The following is a 24,924-nucleotide window of genomic DNA, read 5'->3' on the forward strand; positions in this document are numbered from 1 at the left end:
GAATAGAAACAGGTGCATATATACCTGCGTGTACACCAATGCTAGGAGTTTGGTAAATAAATTTGATGAATTTGAGGTATTGCTCAAAACATCAAAGGCAGATATTGTTGGGATATCAGAGTCGTGGTGTCACACAGATATAAGTAATGCGGAACTGGAATTTGGGAATACAATGTGTATAGAAAGGATAGACAGGACAGGAGGGGAGGAGGGGTTATGCTATTAATTAAGAAACCCATAAAGTCCAAGGAAGTGAAGCCAGCCGACATCGATGGACAGGGCAGTGTCGAGTCAGTTTGGTGTGACATAAGCATAGGGAAATCAAAATTGAGAGTAGGAGTGTGCTATAGGCCTAATGACTCTGATGAGTATAATAAGATATTGTACAGGGAAATAGAGTGGGCCAGTAAATCAGAGAGTCTTATAATGGGGGATTTTAATTTCCCAGATATTGACTGAAATTTGTGGGTTGGTCACTCGCACACTAGCAAGGCTTTTGTGGATTTATTGGATGATTGTTTTCTACATCAGCATGTTCGTGAGGCAACAAGAGGGAGCAATACTCTTGATCTGATTATCAGTAGTGATTCTTCATGCATTAAGAACCTGCAGATAAATGAACCACTAGGTGGCAGTGATCACAGTGTGTTGAAGTGGGATTTTCTCAAGGAGGTAACTACCATCAGAGGTAAAGGGAAGGGTTTTTGTTTTCGTAAAGGAGACTATGATGGTCTGAGACAGTATTTAAATTCTGTACAGTGGGACCAACTGATGATGTTACCAACAGCAAACTCAAAATGGGAAGCATTCAAGGAACTAATCTTGGAGGCTACCAGGCTTTACATACCAACTAAGAAATATTGGTCAAGGTTTAGGCCTAAATGGTTGTCAGATGAACTAATGAGACATGTGGCAGAGAAGAAAAATGCATGGGATACATACAAATTAATGGGTGACATGGAAGCCTATGATAGATATAAGTTGGTCTGTAACCAAATCACAAAGGAGATTAGGCAGGCAAAGGCCGACTACGAAAAATCCTTGGCAAAGGATGCAAAGAAAAACAGATAAGAGTTCTTTACATACTTGAACTTGAGAAGGAAAGGGATGAATCAGATTGGTCCACTGGATATTGATGGTTCAACAGTTGAGGATCCTGCTCAGGTGGCTAACAATCTAAACGAGTATTTTGCATCTACATTCACGCATGAGGAGTTATTCTGGAAGGAGAATGATGTAGGTAAAGTAAACATTGGCAATGAGCTGGATGATTTTGTAATAACTGAGAGGAAAGTGGAGGAGAGATTGTTGAGGATAAACATAAAAAAGGCACCTGGGGTGGATGGGATCTATCCAGTTATATTAAAGGAGGCAGCAAAGGAAGTATGCAAACTCCTAGCCATAATTATGAGAGCTTCTTTGGACTCAGGGAAGGTACCCATAGACTGCAGATGTGCAAATGTAACCCCAATTCACAAAGGAGGATCAAAGGCTGACACAAGTAATTATAGACCTGTTAGTTTAACTTCTGTTCCAGGTAAATTAATGGAGGCACTGGTTAAAGAAGCACTGCAGGATCATCTAGACAAGAATTCCGTTATAGCTCAGACGCAGCATGGTTTTGTTAAGGGCAGGTCTTGCCTGACCAATTTGATTGGTTCTATGATGTAGTCACAAAAGAACTGGATGCAGGGAATAACTTTGATATTATATATTTGGACCTTAGAAAGGCTTTCGATACTGTTGCACATGGAAGATTGCTGCACAAATTGGAGCAGTGTGGCATTGGAGGCAAATTGCTGCTATGGATAAGGGGATGGTTGAGTGGCAGAAGACAGAGAGTGGTAATCAATGGACACTGCTCAACGTGGACTAATGTTATTAGTGGAGTTCCTCAAGGTTCAGTGTTGGGTCCATTGTTGTTTTCGGTGTTTATGAATGATATTGATGATGGGATATCAAGTTTAATGTCCAAGTTTGCAGATGATACAAAGGTTGGCAGGGTCGTTAAGGACACTACTGACGCTATGCTGCTGCAACAGGATCTGGAAAGGTTGAACAGATGGGCTGAGAGGTGGCAAATGAAGTTTAACATTGACAAATGTAAAGTACTACATATGGGAAACAGTAACCCCAGAGCAACGTATCAACTCTGCGGTACTACACTGACAGTGGTGGAGAATGAAAAGGACCTGGGGGTTATTGTGCAGGCAGATATGAAGTTCTCTGAGCAGTGCAGATGAGCTGCAAGAGTAGCTCATGGTGTCTTGTCAATGATATACAGGAATATTTCTAGCAGGGATAAGGAGGTGATTATTCCCTTGTATAAGGTAATGGTTAGGCCACATCTTGAGTACTGTATACAGGTCTGGAGGCCTCATTTCAAGAAGGATGTAGAGCTGCTGGAACGGGTACAGAGAAGGGCAACAAGATTAGTAAATGGAACAAAGGGTTGCTCTTACGAAGAAAGGCTTAAGTTTTGCAAATTGTAGAGTCTGGAGACTAGGCACCGGCGAGGTGATCTGATAGAGGTGTATAAGGCTTTGAATGGTTTGAGCATGCTCAATGCCAATGGGATTCTTCATCTGCTCAGAATAATCACCTCAGAGGGCATAAATACAAATTGAGGAAGGACGGATGTTGGATAGATGTGCGGAAATTTGCCTTTGGCCAGCGGGTGGTTGGTTGGTGGAACCGACTTCCATCACTTGTTGTTGAAGTTGATAGCCTAAACAAATTTAAAGCTCAACTGGACAGGTATTTCGAACGAACGGAGGGGTGAAATGGTAGTGGGTTTTTTTTTTTTTTTTTTGGCTGATGCTGAATAAGCTTGCTTTCTTGCATCATATGCCTCTACTAATGCTAATGCCACGTGTTAATTTGTATGTATCCCATGCATTTTTCTTCTCTGCCATATGTCTCATTAGTTCATCTGACATCCACTTAGGCCTAAACCTTGAACAATATTTCTTAGTTGGTATGTAAAGCCTAGTAGCTTCCAAGATAAGTTCTTTGAATGCTTCCCATTTTGAATTTGCTGTTGGTAACATTATCAGTTGTTCCCACTGTATAGAATTTAAATACTGTCTCAGTCTATCGTAGTCGCCTTTACGAAAGCAATAACCCTTCCCTTTACCCGTAACGGTAGTTACCTCTTTGAGTAAATTCCACCTCAGCACACTGTGATCACTGCCACCTAGTTGTTCATTTACCTGCTGATTTGTAATGCATGAAGAATCACTACTGATAATCAAATCAAGAGTATTACTCCCTCTAGTTGCCTACCGAACATGCTGATGTAGAAAACAATCATCCAATAAATCCACAAAAGCCTTGCTAGTGTGTGAGTGACCAGCCCCCAAATTCCAGTCAATATCTGGGAAATTAAAATCCCCCATTATAAGACTCTCTGATTTACTGGCCCACTCTATTTCCCTGTACAGTTTCTTATTATACTCATCAGAGTCATTAGGCCTATAGCACACTCCTACTCTCAATTTTGATCTCCCAATGCTTATGTCCCACCAAACTGACTCGACACTGCACTGTCCAGCAATGTCGAATGGCTTCACTTCCTTGGATTTTATGTATTTCTTAGCTAATAGCATAACCCCTCCTCCCTTCCTATCCTGTCTATCCTTTCTGTAGACATTGTACTCCCCAAATTCCAGTTCTGCATTCCTTATATCTGTGTGACACCACGTCTCTGAAATCCCCACAATATCTGCCTTTGATGTTTTGAGCAATACCTCAAATTCATCAAAATTATTTACTAAACTCCTAGCATTGGTGTACACGCAAGTATACATGCACCTGTTGTTTTTCTTAGCTACCCTAACACAACCCATGTGTTTACTTGTAACCCAATGATTCCCAGTAGTCTCTGAAATATCCTGCATCTTATTTTCCAGGCTGTGGTTCATTCCAATAGAAGCAGTGTAAGAATCACTTTCACCTCTTCCAGTGGCTACTGTTAATCTATTAGTCCCTGTATCCCCCCAGTCTAGCAGTTTTCCGACCCACCTAACACTGCCTCGATAGCATCAGCAAATATTCTTGCACCCTTTCTATTTAAGTGTATCCCATCCCTGTAGAAGCAGTCTCTCCTGTTAACAAGTACATACTATGCTGGAAAAATTCTACCCCTTGAGCCTTGCACAATCTTTCCAGGGCCGAATTGATCGACAGGGCTCTCATCATATACTCCCTCCTATCGTGTCTGGGCAGAATTGCAGACACTTTCAAATTCAACCCTAATTCACGGCTTTTTTTCAACAGTGACCTGTACTTGTTAAGTAATTCTGCCGGTCTCCTACTCTTATTAATATTATATTATATTATTAATATTATCTAATATTGTTAGTGCCAACGTGTACAACTATATCACCTTTTGTGCCCCTAAAAGATGATATCCGCTCTTTCGCAACTAAATGCTGACGGTGAATGACACAATGAACAGTAATATTTGGCACAGCATTTTTTAAATAAGCCATAAAACCCTTGTAATGGCCAATCATTGATGGTGCTCCATCCACCCCCTGTCGCCCCCTTTCATGCCTATCGCCCCCCACCCCCAGAGCCCCCTTCCATGCCTAATGCACCCATGGATAATTCAAATCCCCTGGGGGGGGGATATCACTCACTTTGAGAAGCAGTGAGTTAAACTAACGGGTCTGCAATTACTTGTGTCCCTTTGGTCCTCTTTGTGAATTGGGGTCACATTTGCACATCTCCAGTCCATGGGTACCTCCCCAGAGTCCAAGGAAGCTGTCATAATTATGGCTAAAGGTTTGTTTACTTCCTTTGCTGCCTCCTTTAATATAAGTGGATAGATCTCATTTAACCCAGGTGCCTTTTTTATGTTTATCTTCAACAATTTTTTGTCCACTTTGCTCTCAGTTATTAAAAAAATTATTTAACTCACTATCACAGTTTAATGCACCTCTGGTATTCCCCACACTGAATAACTCCTCGTGTAAATGTAGATGCAAAATACTCATCAAGTTTCTTAGCTACCTGAGCAGGATTATCAGCAGTTGAACCATCAATATCAAGTGGACCAACCTGATTCATCCCCTTCCTTCTCGAGTTTACGTAAGTAAAGAACTCTTTGCTGTTTTTCTTTGCATCCTTTGCCAAAGTTTTCTCGTAATCTGCCTCTGTCTGCCTAACCTGCTTTGTGACTTGATTTCAGACCAGCTTACATCTACCGTAGGGTTCTGTGTCAAATGTTAATTTCTATGTGTCTCATGCATTTTTTTTCCCTGCCACATGTTTCATTAGTTCATCTGACTTCCATTTAGGCCTAAACCTTGAAAAATATATCTTGGTTGGTATGAAAGGCATAGTAGCTTCCAAGATTAATTCTTTGAATGCTTCCCATTTAGAATTTGCTGTTGATAACATCATCAGTTGGTCCCACAGTATAGACTTTAAAAACTGTCTCAGACCTCCAAGTCACATTAAACTCTTCCCTTTACCCCTGATAGTAGTTACCTCTTTGAGTAAATCCCACTTCACCACACTGTGATCACTGCCAGATTCTTAATGCATGAAGAATCACTACTGATAATCAAATCAAGAGTATTACTCCCTCTGGTTGCCTCCCGAACATCTTCTGTAGAATGAAATAAATCCATAAAAGCCTTGCTAGTGTGCATATGACCAACTCACAAGTTCCAGTCGATATATGGGAAATTAAAATTCCCCATTATAAGATGGTCTGATTTCCTAGCCACTCTATTTCTCTGTACAGGTTCATTATACTCATCAGAGTCATTAGGCCTATAACACACTCCTGCTCTCAATTTTGCTTTCCCGGTGCTTATGTCACACCAAACTGACTTAAAACTGCACAGTCCTACCACGTTGACTTGCTGTACTTCCTTGAATTTTATGTGTTTCTTAACTAATAGCATAACCCCTCCTCCCTTCCTGTTCTGTCTATCCTTCCTGTACACATTGTACTACCCAAATTCCAATTCCATTTCTGCATTCTCTTATATCTGTGTGATGCCATGTCTCTGATATCTCTACATCTCAAATTCATCAAATTTATTTACCAAACTCCTAGCATTAGTATACATACAAATATACAAGCTTCTGTTCCTATTCTTATCTACCCTAACACAGCCCATTTATTTACTTGTTGTGCAATGACTCACAGCATTCTCTGAAATTCCTGGCACTTTGTTTTCTTTTCCAGGCTGCTGCTCCTTCCAAAAGAAGCAGTGCAAAAATTTCTTTCACCTCTGCCAGTGGCTACTGTTATTCTATTAGTCCATATATCCCTCCTAGCTAGTACTAACATACTAGCTAGCTTGTATTAGCTAGCACGTATCCTAGAATTAACTAGCCTTTTAGTTAGAGCAAAACATTTTCGATTTGGGAAGAAATATACGAACAAGTATATGGCCTTCCAATGGGTGTGAGTATTTCAGCCCCACTTTCAGAAATTTATCTTGCCACTATTGAAAACCAAATGCTTAAACCCTTTCCTTCTAAGATTAAATTATTCGTGCGATATGCAGATGCCATATTAATTATAAGCAATAAAACCACGATCGATGAACTCCTACAAAAATTTAATTCCATCCACAACAGACTAAAATATACTTTCAACTAGAAGAAAATAATAGTATTAATTTTCTAAATCTGACCGCATATAAATCCAATAACAAACTCAAAACACGGACATACAGGAAAAAGACACATACAGGGAAATTCCTACATTTTCATTCCCACCACCCCCTACAACACAGAAAAATCAGTATTATTCAACCAAATCTACAATGTTATCAGATACAATCATTCACAAGAAGATTTGACTACAGAACTACTATACCTAACAAAAACCTTTATAGCTAGAAAATACCCCAAACAGTTAATTCAAGGAACCATATTAGCTGTAAAAGAAAAAATTAATAATCCTCACATTGATAACATTAGTACTGATCATACACAAAATAGAATAGTCACACGTCCTTATCATAGCCAACTTGCACCTCAGCTCCGGAATATTTTCAGAGGGACAAACATTACACTGATTTTTTCATCATATAATAAACTAAATACTTTTTTCAGCAAATACAGGGAATCATATAAATACAGTATTCAAGACATAAACAATATAATATACCTTATAAAATGCCAATCTGGATGTAATGAATGCTACATAGGTAGCATTACACAAGTGAAGCAGCTTGTGATGATTACACTAGTCAACACAGTGGAACTTTTTTTTCATTGAAGATGCAAGCACACTAATTTCAAATATGTTCTTGAGTTCCACACTCGGTGTTTCACACAACATTGAATTTCCACGCTCGAACAAATGATGCATATGAATCAGATCACAAATAAAGTCAACAATAAATCTGCAAATGAAATCAATAGTATTGTATGTGATATAATTAAAGGTTTACTATTTTATTTCTTAGTATTGTGGAAATAATAAATGCTGTATTTGTCTTGCCCATTGAACACTAGCACTTAAAAAAAGTATCAAAAAGACTTAAAAGTTAAAATAAGAATTCCAGTTATACAATCAGCTGTGCAGAATGTAAAGTAACAACAGTGAAACAACAGCTGACTAAACAATGTCAGCCAGAAATTGAGCCACCAGAAAATGATAGCTCACCTAAAACACTTGAAACTTGAAACAGTAAGATCTCAAATCAAAGCCAAAAGTAAATTAATATCGCCATCTACATAGCAGTAATATTTCCTACTTATGATGTTCATTTTTACTACAAAAATTGGGCATTCTCAACAAATGCCTAAAACTCAGGTTTGATTTATTTATTATTATTTTTTATTTTATTTTATTTTTATGGACATAATTCTCCCATTCCAACAAAATTAGGAGTGCAGATCAAAAGTTAAGGGTATCTGAAGAAATAATAAAATTCATGTTTGTGTCACTTTTTGTGTCAGAGCCATTTTAATTTTCACTTTTTTTTTGCTGTTGCTGGGGTAAAGGTATGGATAATCTGTGATTGATGACTTATGTCCAGCCGAGGTTTTCCACCACTACAGAGCAAATTGCAAAGTCCAAGGTGATTCTGAATGAAGACAGGAGAATCATACTCCATCAGCTTAGCAGCAGGATGTCAGTCCCATATGGTAGTGTACATGTGATTGTTACAGAGCATCTTAAAATGTTTTGAATCTGTACTTGATGGATTCCACACTGTCTGACACATGATCAGAAAAAAATTGCATGAAAGTGTTTAGAGAAATGCTAACATGGTTTGAGGGATAATGCAGAGTGACAAAACATTGCTCAATCTTCAGATCTTTCATTATGCAGCTCACAAAACAGTTTGAAGCTTACAGCACATCACTTGTTGTATGATTGGTGCTGCCATCGGATTTTATGAATATGAATTTTATTTGTTTCATTTTCATCTGTTACACTACTATTTACCATTTGCACCCTGTTCATATATAGCTGTTTTTTATGCATCACCCAAATTGCTACATCTAATTTTCACATTCCTTTCTTGTGACAGTATATAACAGATTGATGTTGATATCAATATTTGTAGAAGAATAAGAGAAATTTACCTAAATATGATATGTAGAATGCTTCCGTGTGATACTCTCCAGAAATTATAATGAATAAAAGATTTTTCTGTAATCATGTTTCATTAATCTTTTATTCGCTTTAATTTCTGGAGAGTATTATACGGAAGCGTTTTATGTATCATATTGAGGTAAATTTCTCTTATTCTTCTACAAATTCCTTTCTTGTGCACTTATTTTTTCCTATGCAGAGAATTCATCTGGTTTTCATAGATTGCTTTTCAAGTGCTTTTCATAGATTGCTTTCATAATTTGTTTACTTTTTAGGGGAGTTGAATTTTTAATGATGGAGCTCTTTGATCCATTTATGACAAGTGTTCTTCCAAGTGTTGTATTGATATAAATAATTAGGATCTAAGTTCATATTAATTTAACCTTATTAAATGTTTGTTTTGAATTTGGAAATCATTATTTAATATTATTAGGATGGTGAAAAAGGGGCTGACTTTCCAAGAAATGTAGCTCTACTAAAAGGATCCCAGCTTCCAGTTTTGATAGTTGCCACAAATAAAGGGTAAGTCTACCCCCACCCCATTATGAAATTTAATATTTCTCTATTTAAGTAATATAAATTTTTATTTTTAATATTCAAAGGAAGTTATTATCAGAAATGATTACCCACTTTGATATTTAAAGATTGAAACAGTAAACTCTGTATTCACCCTTTAACAAGTATGTACATATATACAGTCAAATCTCATTTTGGCTCTATAAGTCCAACTGCCTTCTCTTTTATGTTTGCATTTTATTTGTGCAGAATGGAGATTTTTCTTTAGCAAAAAATTCTTTCATATTAGTTTCATGGTTACAGTCACTTTGTAAAAGAAGTAAAATCATTTAAAATTAATTAAATGCAAATCAAACATTACATAATTTTTTTTGTTATATAATTCCTCTGCACTTTTCCTCCAATGACAATTCATCCAGTGCTGATGCCAATATCAAGTCCCCTGTCTTACCTCTAACTACTGCAAACCAACCTATAGATCCTATAGTGATAGTTAACTATAAATGTTTATATTGAAGGAAACAAATGAACAGTGTTTTCTTTTTTGATGAGTTAGTCCAATATTTTTTGTCAGAGACCAATATTAAAAATTATAATGAAATATGCTGTTTATAAATGGGCTGCAAATTGAAATGAAGTGAAGCAGAGTACAGTAGTAAATATGGAAAAAGTTATTAAATGATGTCAGAATTATTATTTATTTATATGATGGAATCTAAGATAAAGATTATTAAAGTGTGTTGCTTAACAATGGAAAAAAAAAAGATATTAATTTGGGGGAATATAAGAAAGCTAGAAGGAGATGAAATAGCAACAGCACTTCAAGAGGAAAAATCTGTAAGTGATATGGAAATGAAGGAAAAAAATAAGAATCAAATAAATAAAAAGTTAAATTACACAAAGCCAGAAGTCTTCTTGATACTCTTATTAAATTTTTTTAATTCTAATTATGAATTTAAAAAAAAAATTCTACATTCTTAACAGAAATGAACAAAAATGTTAATGAAACAGCAGTAGAACAGGAACTTTATACAATAGAAATTTCTATTACAGCATAAACACAACTAATACTATAAAAAGTGATATCATTTGTGTTCTATTAGGACACAGATATGCTGAATTATGAATAACTTAATTGTTTTATGAAGGATCCCCCCATAGTTGTGCTCTCTTCCTGCAAAATAGTGCTTTTTAGAAGGATTTGCCAAAAAACATTAAAATAGTTTATGCCCTTCAATTCAGTTTTCCAATTATCTTCAGTTAATGGTACTTGCATTCAAAGGAGGTATTCTTTGATTTAAATTGACTTTTAACCGATTTTGTAATTAACGAGAAATGGGCTAATTTAAAAAGAGCTGGAATGACTTTTAACTGATGTGGTAATTAATGAGAAATGGGCTGGATTGGCTTCGGAAATGCTGCAAAGCATTTACAATTTATGGCAAAGGGAAATTTTTGAAAGCTATCTATTTTATTGCTCCAAAAGTTAATCTTCATTTCCATAGGTAATTTAGTATTAGCAGTAGTAGTGACAAATGATACAAGAATGCAAGCTTATAGAGTATCAGCAAAAAAAAAAAAAAAAAACATTCATCCTCTCCAAGGATTTGTCTATTACTTTCTTAAATTTATTCAAACAAACTGCCACTTTCACAGCAACAGATGGCAGTTTATTCCAACAATGAACTTCTTCAATGGCCAAAGGAAAGTTTCTGTGCATCAGTCCTACAATTTATACTTCCTCAATTTGAAGTTATGCCTCATGTGTGAGGTGAGCAAGGAGAAGACTGCCATCAACATTGAGCTTCTTCAAACCATTCAATACTTTGAACACCTCACAGGCATCTTCAGACACAGTAATTTGCAGAATTGAAGCCTTTCTTGGTAAGATCACCCTTTTGTTCCTTTCATCAATCCCATTGCCCTTCTCTGCATCCATTCCAGGAGTACATCATTCCAAAAAATGAGGCCTCCAAACCAATATGCAGTATCAAAGATGTGGCTTGAATGTTTCTTTGTACAATGGAAAAATCGCCTTGTTATCCCTTCTGGCAAAATTCCCGTTTATCATTGACAAAACCCCATGAACTGCCCTGGCAGCCTGTCTGCACTGCTCAGAGAACTTCATATCTCACTGAACAATTACCCCCAGGTCTTTTTCATATTCCACTACCCTGATTGTAGTACCACACAGTTGGTATGTTACTGGGGTTATTGCTACCCATATACAAGTACTTTACATTTTTCAATGTTAAGTTTCAACTGCCATTTCTTAATTTGCTTAGATCTTATTGCAGCAGTTGCCTTGATTACTGTCATTCACCAACCTGCCAACCTTTGTATCATCTGCAGACTTAGTCAGTAAGCTTGATATGCCTTCATCAGTTTCATTAATAAATGTTACTTTTGTCTTACTTTCTTAAATTTATTCCAACAAACTACCACTTTCACAGCAACAGATGGCAGTTTATTCCAACGATGAACTTCAGATGGGTAGATGGGCTGAGAGTGACAAATGTAAAGTACTACATATGGGAAACAGTAACCCCAGAGCAACGTATCAACTCTGTGGTACTACACTGACAGTGGTAGAGAATGAAAAGGACCTGGAGGTAATTGTACAGGCAGATATGAAGTTTTCTGAGCAGTGCAGATGGGTTGCAAGAATAGCTCATGGTGTCTTGTCAATGATATACAGGAATTTTTCTAGCAAGAATAAGGAGGTGATTATTCCCTTGTATAAGGCAATGGTCAGGCCACACCTTGAGTACTGCATACAGGACTGGAGGCCTCATTTCAAGAAGGATGTAGAGCTGCTGGAACGAGTACAGAGAAGGGCAACAAGATTAGTGAATGGAACAAAGGGTTACTCTTACAAAGAAAGGCTTAAGCTTTTCAAATTACAGCGTCTGGAGACTAGGCACCGGCGAGGTGATCTGATAGAGCTGTATAAAGCCTTGAATGGTTTGAGTATGCTCAATACCAATGGGATTCTTCCTCTTGCTCAGAATAATCACCTGAGAGGGCATAAATTCAAATTGAGGAAAGACAGATGTAAGATAGATGTGCGGAAATTTGCCTTTAGCCAGCGGGTAGTTTGTTGGTGGAACAGACTTCCATCCCTTGTTGTGGAAGTTGATAGCCTAAATAAATTTAAGGCTCAGCTGGACAGGTATTTCAAACGAATGGAGGGATGAAATGGGAGTGGGTTTTTTTTTTTGGCTGATGCTGCATAAGCTTGCTTTCTTGCATCATATGCCTCTACTAATGCTAATATTGAAAAGAATAGGCCCAACATTGATCCCTGGGAGACTTCAATGATAATTTTATTGCTCTAACAGCTATGTCTGTTGATTGTCACTCTGTTTTCTCCCACTAAACCATCCTTTTATCCATAGCAGTAACTTGCCCTTAATGCCACACTATTCCAGTTTATGGCAATCTTTTATGTGCAACAGGATCAAAAGCTTGCCTGAAATCCAAGTATATAATCATATTAAATTTTTTTTTTTGCATCAAGTTCCTTTGTTACTGCATATGGCATCAAATCAGTTGGTCAGACAAGACTGTTCCCTAACAAATCCAGGCTGTGAGTAAAGTATAACTGCACTCCTGTCTATATGGTCTTGTATCACTTCTTAACCCAGTGACTCCATTATTTTCCCTGGAACAGACTTTAAGCTGTCAGGTCTGTAATTACTTGTGAAACCTTTTTATCCCTCTGAGTGATTTGGGGATAAATGTTTTGTCAATGATAAACGGAAATTTTGCCAGCAGGGATAACAAGGCGATTTTTCCATTATACAAAGAAACATTCAAGCCACATCTTTGGTACTGCATATTGGTTTGGAGGCCTCATTTTTTGGAAGGATGTACTGCTGGAATGGATGCAGAGAAGAGCAATGGGCACATTTGCACATCTCAATCCATAGGGACATCCCCTGAATCCAAGGATAATCTCATAAATATGACTAAAGGCTTGCATACCTCCTTTAATATTTGTAGATAGATCCCGTCTATCCCTTGTGCCTTTTTACAAAGCTTCAATTTTTTTACTAGATTCAACAGTGTATATTCCACTTTCCTCTCAGTTATCACAGAGTCATTCAGCTCTTTCTTAGAATTTGACACACTTGTAACATCCTCCTCCCTAAAATATTCCACATGTGGAATGTAGATGGAAAATACTTGTTGGGTTTGTCAGCAAGCTGAGAAGGATCATTCATATTGAGTGGACCAGTGTGATTTATCCTCTTCCTTCTAGTCTTTACATAAAAGTAAAGATGCCTTTACCTTTGCTGCTTTCATTTGTCAGAGAATTATCATAATCTGCCCTAACTAGCTTAACTTCCTTTGTGACTTGATTGCAAGTTACTTTATATATACTGTAGGCATCTCTATCACCTGATAAAAAGGTATATGCATGCCTGCATTTTTCTTCTCTTTCAGAAGTCTCACCAATTCGTCTGACATCCATTTAGGTCCGTACCTTGAACACTATTTCTTAGTTGATTAAAAAGCCTAGTAACCTCTAGTAGTCAGCTGGTCCAACAGCATAGAATTTAAAGACTGACTGAGACAACTATAGTCACTCTTTTGAAAGCAAAAGCCTTTCCCTTTACCCTTGAAAGTAGTTATGGCTTTAAGTAAATTCCACAGCAGTATACTGAGATCACTGGTGCGTCTTTTTATCTACAGATCTTTTATGCATGAAGAATAGCTGCTGATAACCAGATAAAATGTCAAATGTACTGCTTCTCTAACGTGTTGCTGCTGTAGAAAACAGTCATCCAATAATCCACAAAACTCTTGCTAGAGCATGAGCGATAAATCCAGAAATTCCCATCATCATCTGGTGATTAAAATCCCCATTATAAAACATTCTAATTTACTGGCCCATTCTTTTTCTGTATAGTTGTTTGGTATAATTAAACCATTCATATCGAGTGGACCAATGTGATTTATTCTCTTCTTTCTAGTCTTTATATAAGTAAAGATGCCTTTGTTACTTTTATTTTTCAGAGAATTATCATAATCTGCCATAGCTAGCCAAACCTCCTTTGTGACTTGATTGCAAACTATTTTTATATTTACTGTAGGTATCTCTATCACCTGATAAAAATGTATATGCATGCCTGCAGTTTTCTTCTCTTTCAAAAGTCTCATCAGTTTGGCATTAGGCCTATAGCACACACCTACTCTTATATTCACTTTCCCATTGCTTATGTCTAGGGTTTATCATTTCCCAGTATTTTATCATTCCCAGGATTCCAGGATGGTATGAATACAAATCATGGGATCCCAGGAAATTTCTGGGATTTTTTTTTGAAACTAAAATCAGGTAAAAAAAAATGAAAACAATGGAAATGCCTTTTTGTTCAAAAAAATACATAGAAAATAATAAATAACATAATACACAAACAAAACAATTTTTTAGCAATGGGTTTTGTTGTAGATTTTAAAGATAGTGACAAGTCAGAGTAAAAATTTGTTCTGTAGCACAAAGCATTATTTAAATAAACCAATTAAATTTTATTTTGAAAAATTGTTCACCCAAATTTTACAATATAAATTTTAATAGAGATGATACATTTGCTTCTGCTAAAAGTAATGTATCATCTCTTCTAGTCAAGAGTCTTCAAGTCTTTCAATTTACATCTTAACTGGTTCACTCCCAAGCACGAAATTTCTGATTCCTGCATGATTTCTGATATTCCTGGTGTTGATTGTTACTTTGTGGCTTTAGTAGATGTGCATGCAACATTCATGACATAGATTCTGACTGGCAACCTTCATTTTATTCTCTCTATTTTTTTCCCAGTTTGTGATGACTTTAGCCAGTCAAGGAGACATATCGTCTTAATGGCACTCGGGATTTTCAATTCTGAAAATTTTCTTCTCTTCATTCATTTTTTTCATTCGTGAAAACCCTAAACATGAACAGATACATATCGACTCCCTCTATTTTTTGGAGTTTTTTATTTCTTCAAAGTTGCAATCCACAGAAGTCTAATGTCAACAAATCTCATCTGCCTTAAACTTGTGATACTAACTACTATAGGTTCTAATAATTTGTGTTGAGATTTTCATTAAAAAAAAAAAAACTAGTGGGACAAGGGAAGCTCAAACAATCTGAAGAGTAACTGCTCAATCAGCAGAGAATGGCCACTCTAGACAAGGTCACATTGATGATATGAGCTGAAAATTACATCAAACTGATGTTCTGAAATATCTAGAAACTGTTTAATAATAACCATTTCTTTTAAAATTCATGTTCTCAAAGCTGTGAATGTCTCTAACATATCAAGTGAGCTATTCCATCTTGTTTTTGATTCAAAAACAAGATGGATAGCTCAACTATAAGTTGCAGCTCCTTACTATGCTCAATTTCACATATTTTTGTAAAACTTTATTTTTTAATGGTGATTTGCAAAATAATTTGACAGTTTTTTGTACTTTGAAAATTATATCAGCTACACTAACATTGTTTTTGATCTGATCAGCAAATTCAATATTTTTATTAACATATCTAAATTAGCTGTCTCTTGAACAGTTTGTATGAAAAGGCTAGTAACTTCCAAGATTAATTCCTTGAATGCTTCCCATTTAGAATTTTCTGTTGTTAACATGATCAGTTGATCCTACTGTATAGAATTTAAAAACTGTGAGGCCTCTATAGTCACCCTTACGAAAGGAAAAGCCCTTCCCTTTACCCCTGATGATAGTTACATACTTAAGTAACTACCAGTAGGTACACCGTGACACTGCCTCTAACTGGCTCCTTTATCTGCAGGTACTTTGCATCAGTTATTACTGATGAAAGACCCCTCATGCTGAGAAGAGGCTGAGTGAGTGGGGCTGAGCCATATGTTTATTTTCAAAACTTTTGAGCATAAAGGCAAGTAAGGTTTCTGGAGTTGATGGCATATACCTGGTAGTTTTGAGTGAGGCCACCAAGCAGTGTATTCAAGGATTGAGGTTAATTATGAGGGCATCTTTGGACTTGGTGGGAGATTTATTTGGATTGGAGAAGTGCCAATGTATTACCAATGATATTACCAATGTATTAGCAATACATAAAGATGGTTCTAAGAGCGAAGTAGGTGACTATAGACCAGTTAATTGGTAGAAAAAATCTTAGCAGCAATGAATGAGTCCGGGGTCATTTAGAATGGATATATGGCATTCTGAAGCACACATACACACAGCATGGTTTTTTTAAATGAAAATCATATTTAACTAACTTAGTAGGCTATTTTGAAACAGTTATTCATGAGCTAGATCTAGGGAATAATTTCAACATTGTTTATTTGGATTTTAGCAAAGCATACAATTCAGTGGCTCAAGAGAGGTTAATGTATGAGCTTAAACAGGTTTGGGTTACTGGTAAGTTTCTAAGATGGATTGGTGAGTTGTTGCAGGGCAGAAGGCAGAGGGTTGTGATTAATGGATATTCTTCAGGTGTAACATCAGGAGTAGGGTTCCTCATGGATTGGGCCTTGGACCACTGTTTCTTATTTTCATAAATGACATTGACGAAGGGATAGAAGGCATGATGTCAAAATTTGCACTTCATGTATGTTTCTGGGAAATCAAACCTTTATCAGACAGTATTTTCTCATGAACTCACTGTTCATAATCACAATAATAGAAAATTTATCAACAGGAGCCAATTTTGCAACAGTTCCTTCTGTACATTCTTTTTTAATAAAGCATTTTTGGTTTCGGTACCTTTTTTTTTCAATGCAAAATTTTCGTGTGGTCTTTTTGTATTTATTAATTGACTTGTTAATTTCTTATGAGTGCTTCTTAAATGAATAAGCTCACTCATCGAAAAACCCTTTACATTGTATTATGATGTTACTTGTCTAATCTTTATAAACTTGGCTAGCAGAATTTGTCCTTTGTTTCAAGGTGAGAACGTTAATCTGTTGTCTAAAAAGAGTGCATCTAAAGAAGTATGGAGTTCAAATTGAACATTGTAACATCTAAAATGCACATGCTTTTCTTGTAAAGATTTATTCTTATTTTAGTTAAGTAACTGTATTTGCTTGATCCATTTTTTTATTTATTTATTATCAGTTTGATTAAATTATTAATAATTTAAACTAATTAAATTATAAATTAACCCTATGCAAAGTATAAAAAAAGAAAAGAAAAACTGGGTTACTCCGTGACTTTTGATATTTTCCTCGGATAATGATTTGTCAGTTATATTCATGGAATCCTGTGATTCAGCTTGCTAAGCTCTATATACGTCACACTAAACTGACTCAACATTGCACTGGCCACCTATGTTTACTCGACGTGCCTTACATTTAATATGCTTCCTAACTAAGAGGCGGGCAGGTGGGGGCAGGAGCAGCAGTGCGTAGCACACCTTTCTTGATTAGACCGTGGTTCGAGCCCGTGATCACCAAATATGGAGGATGCGGAAAGGTCAGGGAATGATCACTGCATATCCCCAGAGCAATATGGCCTTAGTTGCTAATGCTCCTAAAAACCAAATAACAACAACAACTAAGAGGCATGACCCTTCCTCCCCCTCTTTTTTTCTCCTTCACCAATTTGAGACTGCAGTTCATGACAACTCATTGGGAAGTCCTTACTGCCCTTGCCAATACCATGCTGATTCCTTTTTTTGTTGGTATGTTATGGGATACTGACACTGGTTACAGCCAGTGGTGAGCTGTGAATAATTTAACAATAGGCTCGCAGTTTTGCCAACTTTTTGATGTGAAACATCCTTGGGGATTTCTGCCACAGATGACGTCACGGAAGTGATGTCATCCACAGTAGGCTTCCGCCACAGGCACTTCCCACGTTCACACTACTAGTCTGCACCGAGCATTCACTAGTAGTGTGATTAGAACAAGTGATGCATTTTTCGTGACTAGTATGATATCTTGATTCAGCCTGGTCATCATGCCACCCTCTGCTCTTTACAATGATACCTGGATACGATAGTATCTTGAGTTCTAACTGTTTAGATTTTTTTAATAGTATAACGTCACAATCATACTTCCTGAAGTAAGTATGACTGCAACAATACAAATATTTGCAAAACAATTTATTTTTTCGCCTCGCATTTTCGTAAAATTCCATTGTTAGGTGTTCCAAATAGCTGCATATATCGTTTCAACTACAAGATCGGTACTTCAATCGACGCTATTTTCTAGACATTAGATACATTGCAATCGCAGATACACATCAGTTACTTTAGTTATCATAAATCCATTGTATCTTCTTGTCTTCCAGAAATTATAAAAATTTGTGAATGTTCAATAAAATATTTACAATACAAAAGCTCAATTATTTTGTAATCAATATCCAAATCAAAATACCTAAAAGAAATGCGAAGGATTCACATAAAACCCTCTACCGCGCATGCTCGGTGCATGCGCCACTTTTTTATTCATCTCTTTTTTTTTTTTAACAACTAGGGAAATATAATGCATACATATTTTTTTCATGATAAAATTTTAATATTGCAAATAAAAAGTAACACGAAATATTTCCCATATCACAAAAACTATCACAAAACATTCTACAATATAAAAATAAATATTATATAAAAAACAAACTTTTCTAGAAAAGGTATACAATAATAATAATTATTATTATTATTATTATTATTAGCTATATGGTGCAAGGAAGCCAGAGGCTCATGCTGCACCAGCCAAAAAAAAAAAAAAAAATTCCCGAGTTACCCGAGTTACCCGAGAGAGAGAGAGAGAGAGAGAGAGAGAGAGAGAGAGAGAGAGAGAGAGAAAGAAAGAGAAAAGTGGAAGGGAATCACCAAGAAAGAGAAGAATGATGATATCCAGCTCAGGACCCTTAGTGTGTCAAGCCCATACTCACCAGATGTGAGCCCCCGGGGTTAAATCACAGATTACATAAAAAAAATTATTACACAAATATTGAAGAAAAATTTATTCTAAAAATTGCCATATATAATTTACTTCTTTATTAATATTTGTTGTCGATCTTCTGCTTTGCTCAAGCTGAGTGATGATTACAGAGGAATGAATTGACATAACAATCTGGATCAAATTGAAGCAATGGTTTTCCATTTAGATGTGTGGTCAACATTATTCATTCATTTATATAATATTATTCATTACGCTGAAAGCACTGCTAATCGCAGTGGTTTCAAAGATATTTCTGGCTTTTATAATTGAAGAGTGAATTTCACTCAATTTTAAAGATAAACTGTCTTCGACAAAATCTCTAAAATCATTAATTTTTATTTCATATTTTATCAGAAAACTTAAATTTCTTATTCGTATTTCACTGTCTTGCCACGGAGACGAAAGTTATTTCGTATTCCATGATTCCAGGTAGCATATGTTTAAAATTTCTTTCAATTCCTCATCGTCAGTAGTATCATTAATTTCTTTATTTAATTTAAAATGACTCTGTTGCATTAATAATGTGTCACGAGGTAATTTTTTAAATGTGTTCTTACTTTCGATTCCTGCAAATTCTTTCAACTTCAACATGCTCTCAATTTTAGCTTCATAATTTCCTTCAGAATTTTTGAAATTAGCGATAGCATTGATAGTTAGAATAATTAATTTATCTGTTTTTACTATAGTGATGCTGCGACTTTGTAAAGCTTCTAGTTAAGGTAACAGAGCTCCCCCAGGATGTTGATCATTAGTGCTAAATCGTTAAGTAATTTCAGATTGAAAAGTAGGTTTAATAATCCAGAATATTTAATTAACTTTCTGATTCAAAATGTTTGCACAAAGCGGGATAATTTCTCCAACCCTCAATTGCCATACGTAAGCTACAAGCTGCCCATTGTGGCCCGAACACACGGCCGATCTTTATAGTTTCTGCATCAAGTTCTTTAGCAATCATCTTTAATTTGCACTGGTTTTTTGGAGATTGGTGATACAGTTTTTTTTTTTTATTTTTTTATTATTGCCTGTATGCCATTATATTTTAGAACATTTTCTGCACAGTGAAAGCCTTGACGAAGTTTCAAAATCTGACAACATTTCCTTTTCGTAAAGTTTATATAATATCTTAGTTGCCTCAATCCCCCTTCCTCTCTACATTGCTACTCTCACTAGTTCACTGAATACAGTGCAAAATGTCGGAATCACATGAATATTCTTCTACTGTGACCATGTAAACATAGACAGGCGACATTTACTGGAAGGCAAGGATCACTCACTTTTTCGAAAAACATATGACTTCTTGTAGGAGCAAAGGGGAACCACAACACAGGTTGACCAGAGGCTATAATCCGTGTTGAGAATCTTCTTAATCCTCTGACTGGCTATGGAAAGCATATTGACTAGTGGGACTTCTCGGTGTGTGACTGCAGAGGTTTTATAGACACCACTAACATTGTGAAATGGTAATCCCTTTCACTATAACTCACGCTTTCTAATTACCTAAATTGTCTAAAGGCCAGCGGTAAGAACAATGCATACAAAGTTGTCTCTTCTAACCCGTTCATTACAGGGAAATTTTTTTTGTTCACCGGAAACTATTTTAAATGTAATTACCAAGGGGAATCAAAAAAATTCACTATAAAGAGTTCGTTAAACAGAGGTCCGACTGTAATTAAATCAAAAATGAAGCAATTTTAAAATTCATAACTGATCGATTGCACCATTAAAATGCTGGGAATGGGGGGCCCCCCTTTCCCCACTGTAGTTTCGGCTCTAGGTACTCACTAATTGCATTCAGAATTTCATTTGTAAAATAAATGATCATCTCAACAATGGGCTCGCAAATTTTCAAAAAAAAAATAACAATGGGCTCTTGCGAGCCCACTATAGCTCACCACTGGTTACAGCTAGACTGGCCAGTGTGCGATGTCAGAAATTGATACAAACTGTCCAAGTGAACCAATTCTTGCCCCATAAGGCACCCTAGCCCCATAACCTTTATGCCCTAAAATCCCACACCTTTCCCTCCACCCCTTCCCTCCAGATTCTTCACCTGATGGACTCTGCCACCCTAAACACCTTTATCTGCTTTCATCCCCCATCCCATGGTGGTGGCTTGCCATTGTAGGGATACCCCATCTATTCCCTAAGCTTCCATTTCCTGATGTGAAAGCCTTCCTATCATCCAGTCTCTTTCTCCTCACCTTTTGCTCCAAGCTCAAACTGTCATCCCCATGCTTGTTTCCAATAAAAACCTTTTTTTGCGAGGAGGCTCTCTAGCAAGCCCTCAGTGATGCCAGGGTTTGCCTCGCAAGAGACTAATGCAATCCTACTGTATCTGGAACACATCCTCACGGTATTGGACAGGTAATGTTGGGTCCTTGGTTCCCCAGGGCCTGGTGGCAAAGACACTGGATGAACAACAATCCGACATAACCCAACACCACACTATGCAAACCACAGAATGATTCACAGTGTTGTATTATTGTATAGCGTTAATTGTAATGCAGCTCTGGGGGTTCCCACAATTCTGCGGCAAGCAATGTGATGAATACAAACTCAGTTAAAGGCCAGATTTATGTAGGTTAGTGAGTGTTCGTGTAGTGTTAGTGTGGGTTATTTTGGTTGTATTGTTCATCCAGCCTCTTAGCTTAGGAGCTTGTATTAAAAAAAAAGAAGTCAGTGTTGTATTGTGAGTTATTCTGCAATTTACAGTGTTGTATTGTATCAAAAAAAGCTATGAACGTAAAGTTGGGGGAGACCCCCTGGTGTCAGATGACCTGTAACATCCTCTCTGTATACTACACTGTACTCCCCATATTTAAATTCAGCATTGCTTAAGTTTGAGGGACACCATGTCTCCAATATCCCAAAAAAGTCACTTTTGATGACTTAATTAGTACTTCAAATTCAACAAATTTATTTGCAGTGCTCCTACCATTAGTGTACATGCAAGTATGCATGCACTGGATGCTGCATGTTCCAGTAGAAGCAGTGCAAAAATCACTTTCACCTGTGGCTGTAGTTAATTTATTAGTCTGTGCAACCCTCTAAGCTAGCAAATCAGCAATTTGTTGAACAGCATCAGCAAATATTCTTGCACCCCATCTTTTTAAGCATATTCCATTCCTGTAAAAACAGTTTTCCTTGTTAACACTCACAGACCTCACAGAAAAAAAATTCTACTCAACGAGCCTTGCACATTCTTTCCAAAGCTGAATTGATTAGTAAGGTTCTCAAGGTGTAATTTCTTATCATGTCTGGGCAATATTGCAGACACTTTCAAATCCAATCCTAGTTTGAAACTTTTTCCCAACATTGCCCTGACCCGAAAGGTCTCGGCTCTCCTACTTTTAAATCATTGGCACCAATGTGTACAACAAGATCACCTTTTGTCCCTGGAAGACATACCCTGGTTGTATTCCACTTATCCTTCTTCCAAAATATATTTCCTGTTTCCCTGATAATAGAGTCACTGACAATAACTACCTCCTTTGGGCCCAGCACATTCTGCTCTGGATATTGCCACTGTGTTGCCTGATGCATAAGTGTTCTAGCATTTGGGCAACTGAGATCTTCATTTGCCCAATTTTAATTCATTCAAGGGCATCAATCCTATTTAAGCTCTCATACTCCGACCAGAACACTGATTTGGGCCCTAATTTTTTACACTCTGTGCAGAGTACTCACACGCATAGAGATTGCCCCTCGGCTATATCATATCCTATTCCAGAAAGGTCTGCAAACCTCTCCATACTAAATTTTGAACTGTAACTTCCACAAGTCTTCTGTGTCCACAACTTGAGGACAATGAATGCATTTTAGTTGAGGACAATGAATATATTTTATTACATTGTGTTATATATAGTGACTTGAGGTCAGAACTCTTTGATAGAGTGGAGTGCTGATTTTTCTGGAGCTTCCAAGGCTCCTTTTAACTTTGGAGAATTATAACACATTTTTATTGTTTCTTCACGCGATTTTTAATAGACGTGTTTGAAGTCTTTTTTTTTTATTTATATGAGGTTTATATTTATAAGTTGTATATGTAACTAGTGTAAATGAGTATAAAGTAAATAAGTGAACAGGGACAGTACTCCCCCGCCCCCGCCTGATTATGCTTGAATGGCTCAAGCAGTGGAGGGGGCTAAGTAGTCAAATTAAAGTTAAAATTTTTAAATAAAGTGTTTTTAAAATAAAGATATTTTAGCGTTTTTGAGCCTTGGTGCTGGAAATGCTCTTAGACAAATATGATGATAATGATGTGTTCACAGCTGTAAAACACTATAGCCAATCATTGCTCTAAATGGAAAATATATAAAACTAGTTGCTGCATCATTTCATGCATATTACAGAAATGTACATGTTATTCGTAATCTTACCAGGCAGTGTTATTGAAAAGGTAGCCCCGACTTGATGGTTTTAATTAACTGAAGTTTATCGAATTGTTGTTTATAAAATTTCAATTTAAGAACCCTCTTTTCCTGACAGCGAGTTTCTTTTAGCTGCACACTGCTCAGTATTTGGTTTTCATACTGTTTATGTGAATATCGTATCCGTGTGATTGAGTTTAGTATTAACATCATTTGTATTGGTATGTGATGCAAGAAAGGAAGTAAACTGGTGTTCAAAGAAAGTGCATCACCTCTTAAAATTGCAATTGTCGTCCGAATAACGTAAGTATCTGGCAATATTTCTTACAGATTGCATTAGATAAGATTGACATGTGTAGGTGATGACGTAATATTGCATCAGCTGTTACTTTTAGCTATATAAGACGCTCTCTGCAAGAGTTGCAGTCATTCCTTGCTTCTGTCAGGATGGTAAGTTATGTGCAGTTGACAAGGAAGAAAGAGTGCTATTGTTGCTTTACATGAGGAAGGATTTCCTTCCTTTCGTCATATTGCTTATAAAGTGTCTTGTAATCCATCAACAGTGAGTAGATTTCTTTCCAAACTCAAGAATACTGGTTCTGCTGGTAGGAAAAAGAGAACCGGATGCAAACGAGTCTCTGCACCAAAACAGGACTGTGTTTTGAAGTGCTTATGCCTTAAAAACCGTAAAGTTTCTTCGTCTGAGCTGAAACGAGAATGGGAAGAACATACAAGAGTAGTAGAAAGTGCAGTAACAGTCAGAAGACGCCTCTTCAAAAATGGATTTGTAGCCCGTCGTTCTAAGAAGAAGCCCCCTCCTCACACAAAAAATGTAAAAGGCCCGATTCATTTGGTGTAAGGAACATGTCAAATGGACCCCTGAGCAGTGGAAGTCAGTTGTTTTTCTCGGATGAGAAGAAATTCAATCTGCATGGAGACAAATGATTCGCCGTAGATGTGGTGAAGAATACCATCCAGACTGTATGGTGTTTACAGTGAAATTCCCTACCAGCCAAATGATATGAGGGTGCATTTCGTATCGCGGAGTAGGTCACCTGCAGTTTATAAAAGGTTCCGTAAATGCCAATGGATACCTGGCTATATTGGAAGGCAAATTGCAGCCACCATTAGAGATCATTTCAACCTGCCAAGTAGCTGCATCTTTTAGGATGACTCTACTCCTTGTTATCGGGCAAAAAGTGTAAGTAGGCACTTCTGTAGTTACTTTAGCTTCATTTCTATATTAGAGGTTCGACAGTAATGTGTTTACATTTGTTACAGGTGAAAAAATGGCTGGCCAGGAAAGAGCCCAGACCTGAATCCTATAGAGAACTGTTGGCATTGTGTGGAATCTGCAGTTTCCAGAAAGAAACCAAAGACCCTTCGTGAACTTCATGAAGTCATAATTCGTGTTTGGAACCACAAACTGTTAGTTGATTATCTTTAGAAATTGATCTTGTCAGTGCCTCAATGGTGTGCTGCTGTCATCAGGGCCAGAGGCAGTTCAACTAAATATTAGTTTGCACCTGGTGAACTTTTCATTTTGTTT

The 24,924-nt window shown here is 36.7% G+C and overlaps 1 protein-coding gene across 1 annotated transcript in view; it reads left to right on the forward strand.

Moving 5' to 3' along the window:
* The window catches only part of LOC150083207 (tRNA (34-2'-O)-methyltransferase regulator WDR6), a 760,490-nt gene that overhangs the window by 228,735 nt on the left and 506,831 nt on the right, over positions 1-24,924 (forward strand). Inside the window, exon 10 of the mRNA XM_090378434.1 lies at positions 9,012-9,100. Coding sequence (XP_090234560.1) covers positions 9,012-9,100 — 89 coding nt within the window. The remainder of the gene's footprint in view (positions 1-9,011; positions 9,101-24,924) is intronic.

The sequence above is a fragment of the Mastigoproctus giganteus genome, chromosome 7 (genome assembly GCF_048544385.1).
Source record: "Mastigoproctus giganteus isolate SK-2022 chromosome 7, ASM4854438v1, whole genome shotgun sequence".
Taxonomy (NCBI): domain Eukaryota; kingdom Metazoa; phylum Arthropoda; class Arachnida; order Uropygi; family Thelyphonidae; genus Mastigoproctus; species Mastigoproctus giganteus.